This window comes from Grammomys surdaster, unplaced genomic scaffold (genome assembly GCF_004785775.1).
Source record: "Grammomys surdaster isolate TR1022 unplaced genomic scaffold, NIH_TR_1.0 126248, whole genome shotgun sequence".
Lineage (NCBI taxonomy): Eukaryota > Metazoa > Chordata > Mammalia > Rodentia > Muridae > Grammomys > Grammomys surdaster.
In genome coordinates, this window is record NW_021621048.1 from 5,776,948 (window position 1) to 5,795,827 (window position 18,880).

The window sequence follows — 18,880 nt, forward strand, 5'->3', positions numbered from 1 at the left end:
TAGCTTTAAAAGGCTAACATTTGATTACATAAAAACTAGAAATATTGTCTTTTGCTTGAAAGATGTCTGTGGCATACTGGTTGTGAGACTCAGATGTCAGAGACAGAGCTTTTAAGACATAAACCTATTAGGAAAACTTAAAAGCTAGGGCTTTATACATCTGACACATCTAAAAAAATTAATGCCGGTGGCTACATGATGCAAGGAAGAGCCTCCCAGATGAGGAGGGAAAATACATGGATTCTTGTGTATATCACTAGAACTGTGGCTTAGAATGAGAAAGACAAACAGAATCCTTTCTGAGATCCTTTATGGTCCTAATCCTTCCTAAACAGTTGAACATATGAGCCTATGGGAGTTATTCTCACTCAAACCACCACACTGGCACAGCGTCTCAGCCACCTTTTTCATCCGTCTGATGTGGGTGTAAAGGATAGACACATTTCAAGACCGGAAAGGATCTCATACTGAGTCTAATTAGTGCTGCCTGAATGCATATGGTCATGGGACCATCTACTGGGGCGGGATGGGGGACGTACCAGTGGGTGCACGCCTAACAAAAAGTTTCTCACCCTCTTTACTCCAGTAGCCATCGATCGCCACAAGTTTTTCCGGTAGGGTGGGGGCCTCCAGACCCCCTCCTACTCCTTGCTGGAATTTGTGAACTGTCTTGATCTTGCACAGGTTTCCTGTAGGGACCCTGTAGGGACCCACAACTGCTTTGAGTTCACGTATGAGCAGCCACGTGCAAAGGACAGCATTTCCGGCACGCTTCCCCATCCTTCGGCACTAACATTCTTTCTGCCCGCCCCCTTTCCCGCGGTGTTCTCTGAGGCTGTATATGGGAGGTTGGGGATTGATAAGGAAGTCCCGTTTATGGCTAAGCATGCACGCCTGCTCATACGCAGCACGTTAAACAGTCATGCATCTCTGCATTAACCGCTGCATTAATCACTACCCACAGCAGTAAGCAACCAAGGTAACGCCCATAAATAGTCTTACCATTGTTAGATCTTGCCTGGCAGATCACTATCGTAGCATGTAGGGTCCAGCACAGGCTAAAAGCTGGATAAAAGTGGATGAAGCAGGGTCTCTCATCTCTGTCACTGCAGCTAGCCAGCCTGAGTAAGCTTCCAGGGGAAGTCCTCTGTCCCCTTCCTCTACCATTTTTATCATGCAAATGCTGGGTTAAAGACACTGCCACTGTGCCTGGGCCCAGTTTTTTTTTTTTTTTTTTTAATGTGGATTCTGTGTATCTGAACTCAAATCATTAGACCAGCTAGTGCTTTTGCCTGCTGAGCCATTGACCCCTTAAATAGCATTCCTGGTGGGAGAAAGCAGAGAATGAATTGATTACAGGATGAAGAGAATGGAGCTTGCTCATAACTTTGATTGCCTCGGACACTTTAAAAACATGCTTACCTCGTATATAAATAAGCCTGCTGTTTTACTTCTATGTTCCTATAATATGCATCAGAAACCATGTCTCCTGAAAATGGTCACTTTAAAGCATACAAATAGAACGCAAACCATTTTCCAACTTTTGTGTGGTATAGTTTGTGTTCATCCTCAAATGCAAATAAAAACAGAACAAAGGAAATAATGTGAAATTATCAAATGAAAGAGGAAGTCTTCTAAGAATGGCTTCTAAAAGGATTTCCACGGAGCAGCTTGGGACAGATCACAGCAGGCCAAGATGGTTCCACAAGGGGAGGTTTATTAAGAGGGTGGGAGAGCAGGAGAAGAGAGAGAGAAGTAGAGAGGAGTGGAGGCCGGCCATGACCACGTGAAGAGAGGGGGAAGAGAAGGGGAGAGGGGAGACAACAACCTGCAGGTGAGGGTCGAGGAGGCAAGGGAGAGAGGAGGGGCCAAGCAGCCCCTTTTATAGTGGGAAGGGTTACCTGCCTGTTGCCAGGTAACTGTGGGGAGGAGCATACCTGGCTATTGCCAGGTGACTGTGGAGGTGGAGTTTAACAGATTACTAACCCACGTTTTGGTTTAATTAAAAAGAAAAAATAGAAAGAGATGACAGCGAAGTAGGAATAGGGTCGGCAAAGCAGGAATAGGGTCGTTGTGAAATCTGGCTACTTCCTGCTGGCATTGGGGGCGACGTGTCTCTAGGGGGACCCTAGAAGAATGGATATGGGAGATGTTTGTCCTGTCTTAGAAGAGTTGGCTGTTTTCTGATGTCCAGGGTCAGGTCTAGTAGAAGCAGCTGTGTGTGTGGCAGGAGATGGAGCATCTGAAGGTTGCTTCTCTGGAGCTGTATTGGATGCACCTGGACTTGACAAGATGTAGGAAATAAGATTAAGAACACTTGGAGAAATATTTTTTCTAAGATGTACATTTGAAACCCAGAGGGATCCCACCCTTTGTTATAGGTAGTGAGTGGGAATTTTAGGCAGATGTACTTATCTGGATGGCATCCATGAGAGGTAGATCTGAGTGGGTTTCCTGTAGCTTATAAGTTTATAAAGGAGATAACAGCATGAGTTAACAGCACAAGTAGTCTTTCAACTGAGTTTAGGTAATGAGGTAACAGATAATATCTTTGAAAACTTAGCTGTCAATGTAGTCAGAAGTCTGGTAAAGAGTAAACAACAATCTACCAGTTATATATTATTTTTTTAAAAAATGACAGAGTCTACTAGTCAACAGTTCCCGTGGTTTCCATAGTTTCTTGGGTGAAGTCAGTTTGGCTTTTAAGCACAGAAGCTGCAGGGCTTTTTTCTGTGGAATGGGTACGCATGATATGAGAAATGACTTACCTTTATTTAGCCAAGTCATTTGACTCAGGGCGTCCCCGTTGCGTTTGTTCACATACAATCTAGGCTGTATGTTCTAGGAGTCCGGCATCCAGGTCTTCTGAAACCATCTTGGGCTGTTAGAGGCTTTGGACATTCTGTCGGCCATAAACTTAAAAAATACTGTTAGCAGACTTCTGACAAGATTGAGAGCCATAAGGATTGGTTGTAACTGAATAAAAATCCATCAAAACGGGTTAGGAAAGAGTCTTAAGTAACTTTGGCGGGTTGCATAGGAAGAGAAAAGCACATTTTTGTATTAGCAAAGAAGCATTTTGGTTAAGACAAGAATAAGAAAGCTGGCAATAGTGGCATACGGTACAGCTGGCAGGCTGGAGTTGTAAGCCACAGGTGCTGCGGGCGGCAGTGACAGGGCGGGACTTCTTGTTAGCATGAGGAAGCTGTTGCCCAGTGTCTCTGGCAGCAGTGAGTAAAGAAAAGCAAGCATGTCCCATATCACCTCAACGTTTACAGGTCCCAGGCAGCAGAATGTAAGGGGAAAACCCAGAGCAGAGCTAAGAACCATAGAGGGAAGGGACCAGGCGAATTGGCTGACTGATTGCAGAGGAGGCGAGGGGAGCTAGCTGGGCCCTGGACCCACTAGCTTTCCAGGCAAGGCGCTGGAACTGAGGTTCCAGTCGACCTGCAAATGACGAAGGAGTGGGAAGGGGAAAGGGCGCGAAAGACTGGCCCTTAGAAGAGACACAATGGGGCAGAGCCAGTGATCCTGGGAGAAAACAGTAAAGGCTCACCAGTGGAAGAGACATGTTTGGGGACTATATTCGGAGCCGGTGCTCCTGAGGCAGAGAGAAGAGTCTGTCCAGGCCTGGCCTGGGGTACTCAGCCAGAAACGAGAGGAAAAGGGGAAGTGTCTCATCCAAGGGGAGCTGTCCTAGAGAGTCAGGAAAGGACACTCTAGCTCAAGGAATCTTCCCTGGGACCATGTGGAGGGTTACTCTGGCCAGTAGGGGATGGGGAAGCTTACCAGTTCTAGGCTAGTGTGTGTGGAACCTGCAGACATCCGCTAGAGTCACAGTAATTCCCCCATTTTGGTTTAATTAGAAAGAGGTGTGGGGCAGAACCTTGGGTGGGGAGCAGGCAGAACACATGGAAAGGGGTATAGGGAATTTTTCCAGTTATCAGACTGCTGGCAGTATGTGTCTGTGGGTACGGACGAAGACAATGTATTGCCCATTGGGTGATGGTTGTTACAGGCTATCAGCCAGCGTCCTGAATGATAAGCCAGCAACAAAGCAATCAGGCACTGCTTATAATAATCGGGCCATCGCGCGATCAAATAAGGGCCTCGACCGGGCTAGCCCACCAGAAGTTAGCCAGTCAGGATATAGCTCACCTGGTACCAGTTTTGATCTGGGGAGGGGTTACGAGCTATTTCCGAGAGGGGAAAGACCACCCAACGGGCCAATCTCCTAAGTGGCAGATCAGCTAGAGGCCATATGGACTGGGGCCATGAAAAGCCAAACCTTTAGTCTAGGAAGCGCTGGCCAGGCGCTAACCCGGTGTTCAGGGTCCCTCAAGCCGAATGGAAACTCCTTACCAATTAATCAATGTCTGTTTATGAGTTTGTGCAGTCTGATATCAGGAAATGGTACCCAGCCCACGTGGCAGAGTACCACACGGGCGGCCGCAGTGGCTCAGCTCACATGGTGGAAGTTTGGCGAGCCTCACAGCAGCAGCCGCCGCAGCAGCAGCACGGGACGGGGGTTGTAGCAGCGGATGTTAATTCACCCGCTCGGTGGTGGCGGGTAGCAGCAGATGAAGTCCGAGTGGTCGTTGTGTCCATCTTGTACGGTCGCAGCAGCTAAGGTCCCCGAAGTCTTTGTATCCGAGTCACGGCACCAATAAAAGGTCACGCACGCGCAGCTTGTAACGGATCACAGCAGGCCAATATGCTTCCACAAGGGGAGATTTATTAAGAGAGTGGGAGAGTGGGAGGAGAGAGAGAGAGGAGTAGAAGAAGAGAGTAGAGGCCGGCCATGACCACGTGGAGAGAGGGGGAAGGGAAGGGGGAGGGGAGAGGGCAACCTGCAGGTGCTGGGTCGAGAAGCCAAGAGAGAGAGGAGGGGTCAAGCAGCCCCCTATTATAATGGGCAGGGTTACCTGCCTGTTGCCGTGTAACTCTGGGGCGGAGCATACCTGGCTGTTGCCAGGTGACTCTGGAGGTGGAGTTTAACAGATTACTAACAGCTTCTATATACATTTACATATGAAGAGCAGGTACAATGTCAGAACATGAGCACCAGCTTACCAGTGAGAAGCCATTATCCATAACATTTTCTTACTGTAAATTTTCTCTTTGTGTATATGTTCATGTTTGCATATGCGTGTTGACATCAGGTGTCTTCTTCAGTTGGTAATATATATATAATATATAATATATGTATATATTATAGTGTGCATGTGTGTGTGTGTTTGTATTTTCTTGATTATGCAGACAGATGTCAATTTATCATTCTCTACCTTGTTTTCTAAAACAGACTCTTATTGAGCCTGGACTGCTACTTTGGCTAGACTGGCTGACTAGTGAACCCCTAGGGTTCATTTTCAACACCCCAGTGCTGGAGGTTTGCACTACCATGTCTGGCTTTTATATGGGTGCAGGGGATCTGAAGTCACGTCTTCTTGCTCGCATAGCGGGCACTGTACCCGTTAATGCATCTTCCAAGTCCATAACTTGAGAAACTAAACCTGGCCCTCACCCATTCTACAAGGCTAGCTGGCTAGCAAGTCTGGGGGTGTGTGTTGTCTTTTGTGTTTCCACCACTGAGACCATGGGTAGGTGCTGAGAATTGAACTCAGTCAGGACCTCAGGTTTACATGGCAGGCAAGCAATTTTACCAATTGAACCATTTCCCCAACCCTTGTTCGTTTAATTCTGAATTAGGTCTGGTTGGTTTACTTTTCAAGATTCATGATCTCAGATTATTTAGTCTGTTCGAAATGTACCAAGGAAAACAATAATTTAAAAGTATTAGGAATTGCTAAGTGTTGTGGTATACACCTTTAATCCTAGCACTCAAGAGGCAGAGGCAGGCAGATTTCTGAGTTCCAGGCCAGCCTGATCTACAGAGCAAGTTCCTAGGATGGACAGGGCCACACAGAGAAACTCTTTGTCTCAAAGAACCCAAAAAATCCAAAACCAATCAAATAAACAAACAACAACAAAAATTCCCGACTAGGAAGAGATACGTATTCATTAGAGATGAAACAACGGACATTTCCAGTACTAGCTTTTTATCAAAGACTAACAATGATTAATTAGTATTTGGTTAGATGTGCCCCTCTACGGATCAATAATTACAACCTCTACTTCATTTTAGGAAAAAATAGTAATCTGAATGGAATTTGAACATATTACTAGTTATAGACAAGGTACAGATCTCCATTGGAGCAGCACAATGTAGCACATACTGATTTTGTTGATTGTTGACGGTCCCTCATGGAGGGTCTAGAGAGATGGTCCCTCATCTGAGAGTCCAGCCACTCCCAACTAAGTTCAAGAAATTCCATCGTAATTGCACTTGGCCTTGGGGGTCTCTGGGAAGGACTAGCGTATATAGGTTGGGAAAGCTTAGGGGAAGGGACTCCATCTATGCAACCATGGGAGAGCCATCATCCACACTGACTGAAGAAAGTCTGGCCAGGTCACCATGTTCCAGCCTGCAACCACTCATCCATCGTTCTGTAAGCCTAATAAACTCACTGATGGCCCAGGGTGAATTTGAGTGGAGCCAAACTTTGGTTTGTCATTGGGACTGTAGGAAGGCAGGAGACCCCACTTAGTGCCCCCACACAGAGACAATTCCCCAAACACATGGGCAATAAAATCGTCATTGTTTTAATTATGAAATTGTAATCCCACTGGATTTCGGTGCTAGAAAATACTGAATATTGCTAAGAGGACCTGAATAAATGGACAGATGTGCTATGTATATAATAATATGCATATAATATATAACAATAATGTAACATAAATGGACTTAAAGACATTGCTTGCCTGGGTGGGGGTGGAGGAGTCACTTATCCTCATCCAGTTACCTGGAGGAAAGCAGTGAAGGGGTACGAGTCAGTGATCAGGGCCAAAGCTGCTTTACCTTTGGCAACTCTTCTGTCTTTAACTCTTTGCTATTCTGTGGTCAACAGCTGCTGGCTTCTGGTAATTTGATTCCCTGCTGATAGGGGGAAGCACAGATTTAAGAAAAAAGGCTTAGTTTCTCTTTGGCTCAAGTACCCTTGCTGGCCAGGTGAGGCTAGGAGTTCATTAACTGTGAGCCAGAGAGAAAAGAAAAGGGAGACATTAAGCACACACACACACCACACACTTTGGTTAGGTTCAACCGCCTGTCTCAACAAATTCGACAAGTGTTCATGTATACTTACATCATACATATATATGTATGGATAGATAGATGGATGGATGGATGGATAGATAGATAGATAGATAGATAGATAGATAGATAGATAGATAGATAGATTTGATGGATGGGACTGAGTCTCAAATGCCACACTTTATTTCTTCTTTCTGGCAATTTATACCTTCTTAGGTAAAAGTTCCTTATAAAAATTATCTCATAGATAAAATGTCACAAGAAAGGAGAGTTACAGAAGGATGTCTATAGTAAGTTCAAAGCAGCATTTCATTCTATAAGCTCATTATAAGTTCAGAGCAACAGTTTCATGTGGCCTTGCTTTATCATAGTGTACACCTGTGGCCTCATCCTTGGACCTGACCTAGGATGAATGCTTTTCCTTGATCACAGATCTGTCCCAAGCCCATTTCTCTTCTCTTGCAATTATAAAAGTTCACTGTATTCCTTATTATGCAGCCTTTACTTACTATCCTATGAGGAGGGGGCACATTCTATTCTTGATTCTTTATTTCACCTTTCTGGCAAAACAGCTAAGACCATCTCCTTAAACTTTCTTCTTAAAATTATTTGAATCAAATCAGGAATGCTATAAATTAATTCATCTAGTATTAATTCATGAAAGTTCATCTTCATGTTGATCTGCAGGAAATTTGCCCAATAGAGTAGGCTGATGTCCAGTAATCATTAGGCTATGTAATAATGGCAGGAAAGACATATCAGCAGTGAGAAGCAATCCTGGGAAGAAGTCTCTGGAGCCATGACTCTCCAGAGTGCACCCATCACAGCCATGCAAAATGGTGGGCCATCTCCAGAAAACTCGCTTGCTATATAGCCTTTCCTAGATAGCTTCTGACAATTGCTAAGTTGTAAATTCATTCCATTAGTCTCTACATTTGATATAATTCCAATCAGAATGTCAATTTGGCTTTTGTTAGAAATTGACCATTCTAGTTTATGTGAAAAAGCAGATAACCTAAACAGTAGAATTGATTTTGAAAAGTATATCATGCTGATAGATGCCAGGTAGCAAGTCTTTCCTGGCTATACATCACAGATTACTTCTTTTGTAGTAGCAAACTCTTAAGATGTCTATTGTTTTCTTAGTTTTTGTTTGTTTGAGACAGGGTTTCTCTGTATCACCCTGAAACTCATTTCTAGACCAGGCTGGCCTTGACCTCACAGAGATTGGCCTGCCTCTGCCTCTCAAGTTCTTATCTCTTTTAATCCTAACGGCATTATGATATATTCCCATCAGGTTGACACAGCATTAACTCTGACACACTAAAATCCACTGTTTGAAGCAGGGGTTTACTATGTAGTTCTGGCTAATCTGCAGTTTATCATGTTGTCAAGGCTGGCTTAGAACCCTAAAATCCTCCTGCCTTATCTTCCTGAACATTGGGATCATCGGTCTCTGCCACCAGGCCCAGCTTAAAATTCACCATTTTAAACAAAAGCACAGTTTTCTGAGTTGTGCAGTTGATCTTCTTTTGCAGAGCCTATGAACCAATGATTTGACTTCAGTTTCTAATGTTTTTTTTTTCCTTGTGTAATGTTCACAGTGGAGTGTGCAGTCTAAATCCTTTGTGACTAGCTTGTTTCACTTTTTAAGATTCATCTGTGTGGTGCAGATATCTCTAGTATATATGTGTGGTGACTATATGTGTTAACTTGCCTAGGTCTAATTGCATTTCCCAGAATTCTCTTTGTGTGCTTCTGATTAGGGTGTGAGATCTGAAGAACGACAGCAGCTTTTCTGTTCCTTTTGCCAGGACTTTTCTGACTCACATATGCTGGTTCATCTTTCCGATGCAGGGCAGCTACACCTTTCTTTGGTCCTCCTTACAGCATCTCTGATTCCTGAGTCAAAGTATGTTTACTAACACACTTCTAAAGAAGAGTGGCAAAGGCAACAGTATTCCACAGGATATGACAGCATAAGGCTGAAGGCACATGAAGTATAGTTCACCTGAGTCCATTTTCATGGGTGCCAGCTTATTTTTGCTCTCTTCTTTATTTCTGCCTTTCCTTCTTAGCTGTTGCTTCAGGGACTTTTAACATTTGATACAAGATAAAAGTACCTGACCATAAGTCCAACAAGCACAATGTGTATTATATACAAACACATGAATGCACACATACACACTGTGTACATGCTAGTAACTATTCTAACAGCTGTTTCTCTGCCTGAACTTGAACTGATACATCGCTTTCTAAATATATTTATACTACATAAATATACAATTTATTCACTCATTAGTCAAAAGGATAGTTTAGTTGCTTTTAGTTTGGGACAATAATGTTTTCATGAATGGTCATCTACTAATCTTTGTGTTGTTATATTAATTAAAAATATGCTATCCTAGGAAAGATCTAACAGTTAAATGGTATTGCTCCTAGAAGTGGGAAGGATTGCTGAGTGTCTGATGTTGGTATTTTGCATTTTAGGCCTTTGTGATCATAAGTTAAAAAAAAACCATTAAATTTCATAGATGGCATATAAGTTATATCCCAATTAAATATTTTTCTGTGGCCGGGCGGTGGTGGCGCACGCCTTTAATCCCAGCACTTGGGAGGCAGAGGCAGGTGGATTTCTGAGTTCGAGGCCAGCCTGGTCTACAGAGTGAGTTCCAGGACAGCCAGGGCTACACAGAGAAACCCTGTCTCGAAAAACCAAAAAAAAAAAAAAATTTTTCTGTGTGTGTGTGTGTGTGTGTGTGTGTGTGCAGATGCTGTGTGACACAACATGCATGTGGATGTCAGAGGACAATTTGTAGGAGTAGGTTTTCTCCCGCTATGTGGGTACCAGGGGTTGAACTCAGGTCATCAAGCTTGGTGTAAGCACATTTCCCCACTGAACCATGTTGCCATCCCAGCATCTCAAATTTGAGAAGTAAATGAGATGTTGGAGGGATGGCTCATCAGTTAAGAGCACTGGCAGCTCTTCCAGAGGACCTGGCTCAATTTACCCCTTACATGGCAGCTTACAACTGTCACTCCAGTTCTAGGGATCCCAACACCTTCTGGCTTATGTGAGTACCAAGCACACACATGGTACACAGATATACATGCAGGCAAAACACTCACACATATAAAATAATTAAAAAATAAAAAGTGAGTAACAGTAAAATGCTCAAGCTAAACTTATAATCTTATGTCAAATTTTATTCACTTTTTCTTACAGTATGCTGTCATTCAAAATATACCTCATCAGTAATTCATGCACACACACTCTATAAATTTTTTAATAATTAGGTATTATTTTTAGAATGACTAAAAATCCTGATGTAAAATCCCAACTTGGAAGCGCATAATCCCATTGTAGACAAAATATATAACTTTACAATAAACATTTTTTTATAAGAATTTGCCCAAAAGAGGGAACACTTAAACCTGGACATTAAAAACAAATGTAAAAAGCAAGATGAAACCTAACACTAGAATCCTCAGCTGCCCCTGGGTAGGTGGTGCTCACAGACCAGGGCTGTCTGCACTCTGGCCTCACCACCAGCTGACATTCCATTAAGAAGGTACTTCCTCACCAATCATGCTACAAGAATGTCTATGCAATAGCTGGGAAAACCTTCAGCCATACCCTTACATGAACACTGAAAAGCAGTCAAATACTCTTTTTATTTTCAAATTGAATAAACAATGCTTTATATCTCAACCAGCAGCACAAGGCCACCTTTGTAGAAGCAATGGTAGGCTCTGAGGAAAACACTTTGGAAGAGGATCTTGAGAGCCTTCAACTGAACATAAAGCAGCTTTCTTCAGGGCCCCAGTGCTCACCAGCCAAGCCTACTGTGACCACATGTGAAGACAAGCAGCTTCCACTTTGTAATGATGAGTTGTACTCCAACTTGAAAAATTAGAAGGAAAAGCTAAACTAACCAAATGCCTAGAGAAGTAACTTTGCAAATGTATAAATATGAACAAATATTCTATGGCTAAAAGATTGCTACTAATTTTCAAAAATCACAGACTTCTATAAATACTTAAACATATAAACTACCTCAATATAGAGAACTATATATAAAATAATATTACGTCAAAACAAAATTAAAAACATAAAATTATTATAACCATGTAAAAGTAAATATATTACACAACAAATATCAAGGTGAATTTAGATAGATAGACATAAATAAATTAATATTTTTATTTTTTTGCTTTTCCAAGACAGGATTTCTCTGTGTAGCCCTGAATGTCCTAGAACTCATTCTGTAGACCAGGCTGGCCTTGAACTCAGAGATCTGCCTACTTCTGCCCCCCAAGTGCTGGCATTAGAGGCATGCATCACCATGACTGGCTTAAATTTAAATATTTATTATAAACTTCTCTGTTGCTTAAGATTCTAACAAAAGAAAAAAATAGGGTATTTTAGATGAAACTAAACTCCTAAACAATATATACTTAACTCTGTGAACTCCTAAAACAAGAGATTTAAACAGCATGAGCTCTTCAAGTGTGTCTTAAGGTAGCTGCATTAGCTGATCTTCATTTTATAAAACGGAGTGGGCCATGTGTACACTGATAGCTGCCCCTCTTAAACATGGTGGATTTAAGCACTGACCAACTAAGAAAACAAAAGAGCATGCTAACAAAACTGTTTTGCTTCTACAAAAGCCGCAGACAGGTTTTAAAAAACTAACTCTATATACATATTTTACATGACATATATTTATGCTATAAATATTTAAAGAATGGCTTTTGTGTAATTGTTTATGCCCATATATATCTTATTGATTTAATTGCAAGGTATGCAGATACAGTCTTTCAGATTCGTTATGGAAAATTATTTCTACAAGATTTAGAAAATGGTTAATTTCTTGGATAAAACATAGCATATTTAGAAGTCCGAAACCCAAGCAAATCCCTTATTTCATTTCGGAATTTTGACAGATCTTGGCGCAGTTCATTGAGATTCTCCACGGTGGCCTGGTCTGTGCTCTGCATCTTCTGTCGCATGGACGTCAGGTAACGATGCACTAAGCAGCACATCACTTTCTGGTAGTTCTCATCTCTCTTTTGCTTCAAATTTCTCCACTCCTTCAAAACAAGCAATCATATGATAATAAATGACAGCAGAACAGCATATGTGTACATACAGTCATATATATGTAAAAATACATGTATACACACACATATAAACATACATACATATTTACAGTGCCTGAGTGAGCTGAGGGCCACATGCCTGCTAGGCAAATGTCTGTCATCATGTCATCCTCCATCCAGAGACAATATTTAAATGAGGCAAGTTTTAAAATATAGTCATAGATACATACTTTCAATGCATTTAGAGGATAGTTTACTTTGGAATAAATCATACTCAGTACATGTTTAAAATAATATAGCCTGCATATCTGTTTCATTCACTCTCACTTAGGCTGATTTCACTGAAAAAGCTTAGACTTAGTAATACTCAGTCTACTACAGAGATTTGTAAACTACCACGACAAACCAATAACCCACTTCCTGTCTTTCTTACTTTCTGAGTAAAGAATGGTTTTACAGATGAATCTTTGTAATCAATTTTATAATGAACAACTTGGTTTTCAACTCTAATTAAGCAAAAATTTAACCTGACCACAGGGAATTCTGTTTTCCCTAGTAACCTATTATAGTGACTGCTACTTACTTATATTTTTAATTTCATCTATAAGTTTTTGGAAACTTTTCTCTTACATAACTTCTTAGATTGTGTTTTCTGTTCTGTTTGGCTTACAAAGTGTGAAATATTTACTGTCTAGTCTTTTAGGAAACTTACCAGTCCATGGCAGCACACATCGGATAAGAAATACACTGAGTAACTTTCAAGACCTAAAACCAGTATGAACTAATAATCATTCCTTAAATCTATAGTGAAAGACTATGGGATAGGAGTTCATGTGTTAGGGAAACTTGAAACTAAAAAAAGAACCAAACCAACTAAAAAATTCTTAGTTCTATTTTTTTATTCTCAATTATTTATTGAATTTTATACTATATAGTAAAGCATGCATTAGGAATATAACAATGTAAAACATGTCAGCACAGCCCTTATCAAGCCTGCATATTTGTGCTTTTAAACATCTGAGCTGGGCATGGCCACACATAGCTGGTAGCAAGCACCCATCATCCCAGCCCATGGTAGGCAGACATAGGATGTAAACTGTAGACCAGTCTGGTCTACAAAGCCAAGTTATAGTAAGACTGTGTATCAATAAATAAGACAGAAAGAACTACAATTGAAACTAACAACTGTAAAACTGTGGTGCACTTCAAACCTGATATCTCACCTTTAAACTGTTCTGACGTTTGACCTTGCCTTTTGAGGTGTGCGAGCAAACCCACTTGCTGAGGCTACTGATCATATAGCAGATCGTCTTTGGAGAAGGAATAATGTTGAAAGGTGGGGGCAGTGTACATTTGTCATCAAAGTAGCTAAGCCATAGCTTTGCTCGAGCAAACTTCCATTCTTTATCCTCATGATTCTATGAGGAAAAGCAAGATAGAATAAGAACACAGACAAACTGAATGCGTATGGGAAGGTTGGAGCAATCTGTTGACTAAAACTGTCTAAATGTTCCCACATCTTATACATTAAAAGAACTGGTCAAAGATGTGCAATTATTAGACCTATTTTAAAATCTGTATTTAATTTAAAAATATTACTCCTGAATTCTGTAATTTTGAGTTACTTGGCTTCACACGTTTCGTGTGATTTGAAGGGAACACTTACTGCTATCAGCTGAAAGCTCTTGTGAAGCATTGCTACCAGCAGCTTCGTAAGCACGATCACAACCACAACATTGTACGTTCCAACAATCACAGCTCCAACGAAGGACTGCAGTTCTTCCCCATAGCTAAACCTGGTGACGAAGATGGCCACGTGTGCTAAGGAGAAGATGTACCAGAACAGAGCAAAGCAGGTGCCAATAAACCTGTAAGGGCAAGTACATTCTGCTTAAAAAGGAAATTAATTAACAAGAACAGACAAAGCGTTTATATCAAAATTATATATATGAACCATTAGTAATTCATTAGAACCATTGTATAATATATTATAAAATAATTTTTTGTTTTATTTTGTATTTTCACAGTCTTATTTTACATGTTATTTTTATTGAGTGTATGCATGTGTACCACATGCATGCAGAATCCTGCAGAGGTCAAAAGAGGGTTCCAGATTCCCTGGAACTGGAGTTATAGCTGTGAGTCACCAGGTGGGTGCTGGACACCAAACCCAGGTCCTCTGCAAGAGCAGTAAGTGGTCTTAACCACTGGGCCATCTGTCCAGCCCCTAAAGGTCTTATTTTAAATGAGGAAACATGGGGCTGGAGAGATGGCTCAGTGGTTAACAGCACTGACTGCACTTCCAGAGGTCCTGAGTTCAAATCCCAGCAACCACATGGTGGCTCACAACCATCTGTAATGAGATCTGATGCCCTCTTCTGGTGTGTCTGAAGACAGCTACAGTGTACTCATATATAATAAATAAATCTTAAAAAAAAAAAAAAACAAAAAAAAAACAAAAACAAAAACAAAAAATAAATGAGGAAACATGTGCAAAGATATTATTACTATTTGATTTTTTTTTTTTTGCTGCCTTTCTAGTCCCAGTACAGCAGTCCATAGGGTATCCAGTTAGAGTCTACCAGTCCTCTATGTCAGCTTTTGGTGCCTTTAAACTGCAATAGCTCCAAATCATTACAACAACAAGATCCTACATGATCACCCCTATTACCTGTTTATCTTGGTCAGCCCAGAAATCATAGTCATTAAATGAGAGGACACATTGGGACATAATAAAAACACACAAATGTGTATGTCCATACTTGTCTGTATTTTATTTAATGATGAGGAGAATAAGATGGGAGATGGAACTTTGGTGTTTAGCACTTGCCTAGTACATACAGTACCCTGGCTCAGATCCCCAGCACTGGAAACAGAACCTGATGGGGTATTCTGTCTAATTTATAGTGCCTGTACCATTCTTATGTTATACCAGGGGACTGGTGGTCCTCAAGCTCTAAAGGTCCTCAACTCTAGTGACCTCTCAAGAAACATTGAAAACATAAGTGCTCAGGGTTGTCCTGGTAACCAAGAGCTGCTACATGTATCACTAGTTTAAAGGCAGAGACACTGAACATTCTAATATATGAGATGGATAAAAGAAATTTCCCAAGGTGCTGTGAGTGTAAAAATGTCAAATGTCCTCTGTTCAGACAGATTTCAGTGGGAAGAACACATGGAATGATTTGGATCTACTACTTAAGATTCTATAGGTAAAGATGATGAAAAATTATTAAAAAATGAGTACTTGTCAATGCTTACAGTCATTCAAAAAGGATTTAAAGAACAATTTAAGTTGCATTTGTGTAATAATGGGTAACCCACACAGAACTCAATAAAGTCCATCTAGTAAAATCTGAAGACTCACGAGTGGAAGGTATCGTTGCTTTGCTGTTCACAGAAGATGCCCACACAGTCCTTCTGCTCTTTGGAAGTGTACCCTTTGTCATAGAGCTGTGTCAGTCCAATCGTGAAAGAAAACAGAACCAGAAGGAACATTCCCAGAAATTTCCCAAAATCTTGTAACATCTGTCCCATCGAAATCTGTGGACGTATCACATGGATGTACATTAAAACTGTTGGGAAAACTATGTATTAAATATGAAATTACTCAGTAATAAAGGAAAAACAAACACATGATCTGTAAGTCACATACTTTGTTTAGCCTGGTTAAATTATTTCAATATGTTAAGAGCATCAAAGCTCCAGCTGTGGGAATACAAAAAATAAAACCAACAAATCCAGCTACCTGACAAAAAGCCATTCTATCAAACCAGTACCCTGAGTATTAAATGCAGCCCTTCCCAGACAAGGGTTCAAAGGGTTATCATTGCTGTGGAGGGAGAATAAAGACATGGAGAGCTTCAGCTGGTTGTATTTATTGTTGTTGTTAATTCACAGACAGTGATCAATCTTGTCATCAGACTCACAATCCTCCTGCCTCAGCTTCTCATATGCTAGGATTATAGGCAAGCATCACCATTGCTGGTAACATGGAGATTATCTAAAGGCCAGTTAGCAGAGATAAAAGGAAAGGGCTCTCTAAAAAATGAAAAATGAATGTTTATATTTATGTGGCTTCTTAAAGTTTACAAATAGTAAATCATTTTAAAATGAAGCATTTCGTCTGATTTTGTAACTAATTCTCAGCTAACTCCTAAAGGACAGTTACACCATCCAGACTGCCCTTATTCCTTTCCAGGAGAGACCGTCTTTCCCCCACTTTTCTGCTGTACGACAGCACTCTGTGTGTAAGCTGTTCTAGTACTACGAGGTAATAATCACCATCTTTTGTAATTCACATGAAACAATGAGAGACTTTATTCAAGTCTAACTTCATTTTCGTTCCTACTCCATCAGTGTCTGAAAATTAGGTACTTTAAATAAATCTTGATTTTTTTAAATTAAGGAATACTTTGACAGCTCTTCTTAACATTTACTATGCATCTTAAAAGATTTATTTTTATTTTATATGTAGGAGTATTTGCCTGCGTGTGTGTGTGTGTGTGTGTGTGTGTGTGTGTGTGTGTGTGTGTGTACACCATGGTTCACAGAGGCCAAAAAAGGGCATTGGCTCTTGGAACTGTAGTTACAAGAGGTTGTGAGCCACCGTGTAAGATGTTTAGAAACAAATTAGGTCCCTATTAAAACAGAAAGTACTCTTAACTGCTGAGCCATCTCTCCAGTTCCTACAGTACTTTTTGAAGAGGAACTAGTGCTGAAAGGTAGCCAATGGGTAGAAAGTACAAAAGGATCCATCTATTAAAAAATAATGTAGCCAGGCAGTGGTGGCGCACGCCTTTAATCCCAGGACTTGGGAGGCAGAGGCAGGCGGATTTCTGAGTTCAAGGCCAGCCTGGTCTACTGAGTGAGTTCCAGGACAGCCCGGGCTACACAGAGAAACCCTGTCTCGAAAAACCAAAATAATAATAATAATAATAATAATAATAATAATGTAGCATTGACAGAGACAGCAAGATTTAGAACACTAAACACTGCTTAAAAAGAATGATGTATATTTGTATATATCATATATTTACATGTTCTGTGCTTGTATAGAAATTTATAGAACATCACATAATGGAAACAGTACAGGCTGAGTGTGGCCATGCATGCCTGTAAATCCCAGCACTAGGAAACTAGAAGTAGAAGAATTCTAAGTTCACAGTCAGTCTGTGTGTGCATGTGTTCATGTGTGTGCATGTGTGCTATTTACAGGCAAGTGACAAAGCTCCTTTGTGAGCTGGCTACTTAAGAGGAAAGGTGTGAGATGCACTGACAATTTTAGGCATACCACAGGCTGGGAACCCTGACTGCAGCAGTGACTATGTCACGTGGTATTTTTCAAAGCCTGTACTGCACTCTTCTGGCACTCAAGCAGAATTATGATAGAAGAAACAGGGTGAGTTTAAAATCACAAAACTCAAAACATGAGAAAGAGAACGAATACATTTTCCTTAACGCACTGGCAGTAACTTTAGTGGGTCACTTAGGAAAACAAAGTCATTCATTCAGTCTGTGAGTATTCAGAATATGATACCTGAGTCAGCAGGGAATCTGCTAAGGCAGCAATAAAACAATTGCTTTTGACAACTTCAGGAAAGGCGACCTTTGAAGAAAGTTCTGGCACTGTCCACTTATTTATAAATAGAGTGTTTGAAAGTGACCACTTATAATTATATAATTTTAATTTTCAAAAAAATTTTTAACATACACAACCAACATAACTAAGTTTAAGAAAAATAATTGCTACCAATTTTAATATCAAGGTAATACTGAAGGAGACCAGCAGAGACTGACATCAGTTCTTACATAATACAGAACTAAATATAGTACAGGAGACATCACAGTAGTGGGAGGTGGCTTGAATATAGAACCTGTATGTGATGGGTGAGCAGCAAAAACAGCAAAATGTTTTTTGTGGACAGAAAGGTCATAGCATTATGCATTTATAAATACAATAATATAACATATGAAAGTGTAAAGAAATAAAAAAGAAAGAATTAAGCTATCAATACTGAAGTTTATAAAGGAGTTAATACTAGTACAGATTGATAAAAAATGTTCTTTATTGTAAAAAAAAAAAAAAAAAAGAAATAAAGCTAGATACGGGCTGTCTAGCACTAGAGGTTGAGGCAGGAGGATTACAAAAGCCCATGGGTTCACATGTCTGGGTAACAGCAAAAACCCTTAAGAGAGAGAAAAGATGTCTGGGGACACGGCCTTCAGTAAAGTGCCTGCTACACAAGCGTGAGGACCTGAGTTAAGATCCCCAGCACCCACGTGAAAATTCTAGGTCATTTGCAAGGATGGGGAAGAAAAGAAATAGACAGATCTCCAGAGCTCACTGGCCAGATAATTCAATCAGCTAGTGTCGACTTCAGTGAGAAATCCTGTTTCAAAAGATAAGGTAGAGAGCACTAGGTGACAGGGAAGACACCTGCAATCAACTTCAGGACTTTTTACATGTGCACATGCAAATGAACACACACACATACACTCACACACACTTTAACCGAAAAAGGAAGGAAAGATGCAAGAAAAAGACAGACACAGAATGAGAGACATGCACAGATACAGAGAGAGAGAGAGAGAGAGAGAGAGAGAGAGAGAGAGAGAGAGAGA

At 40.7% G+C, this 18,880-nt stretch overlaps 1 protein-coding gene across 2 annotated transcripts in view; it reads right to left on the reverse strand.

Moving 5' to 3' along the window:
- Nucleotides 1–10,328: 10,328 nt before the first annotated feature.
- Nucleotides 10,329–18,880, reverse strand: part of Trpc1 (transient receptor potential cation channel subfamily C member 1) — a 45,722-nt gene continuing 37,170 nt past the window's right edge. For both annotated transcript variants that reach the window (XM_028758939.1, XM_028758938.1), the window contains 4 exons: nucleotides 15,624–15,799; nucleotides 13,923–14,124; nucleotides 13,480–13,674; nucleotides 10,329–12,247 (listed from right to left, as the gene is read on the reverse strand). In XM_028758939.1, coding sequence (XP_028614772.1) covers nucleotides 12,020–12,247; nucleotides 13,480–13,674; nucleotides 13,923–14,124; nucleotides 15,624–15,799 — 801 coding nt within the window. In that variant the 3' untranslated portion in view covers nucleotides 10,329–12,019. The remainder of the gene's footprint in view (nucleotides 12,248–13,479; nucleotides 13,675–13,922; nucleotides 14,125–15,623; nucleotides 15,800–18,880) is intronic.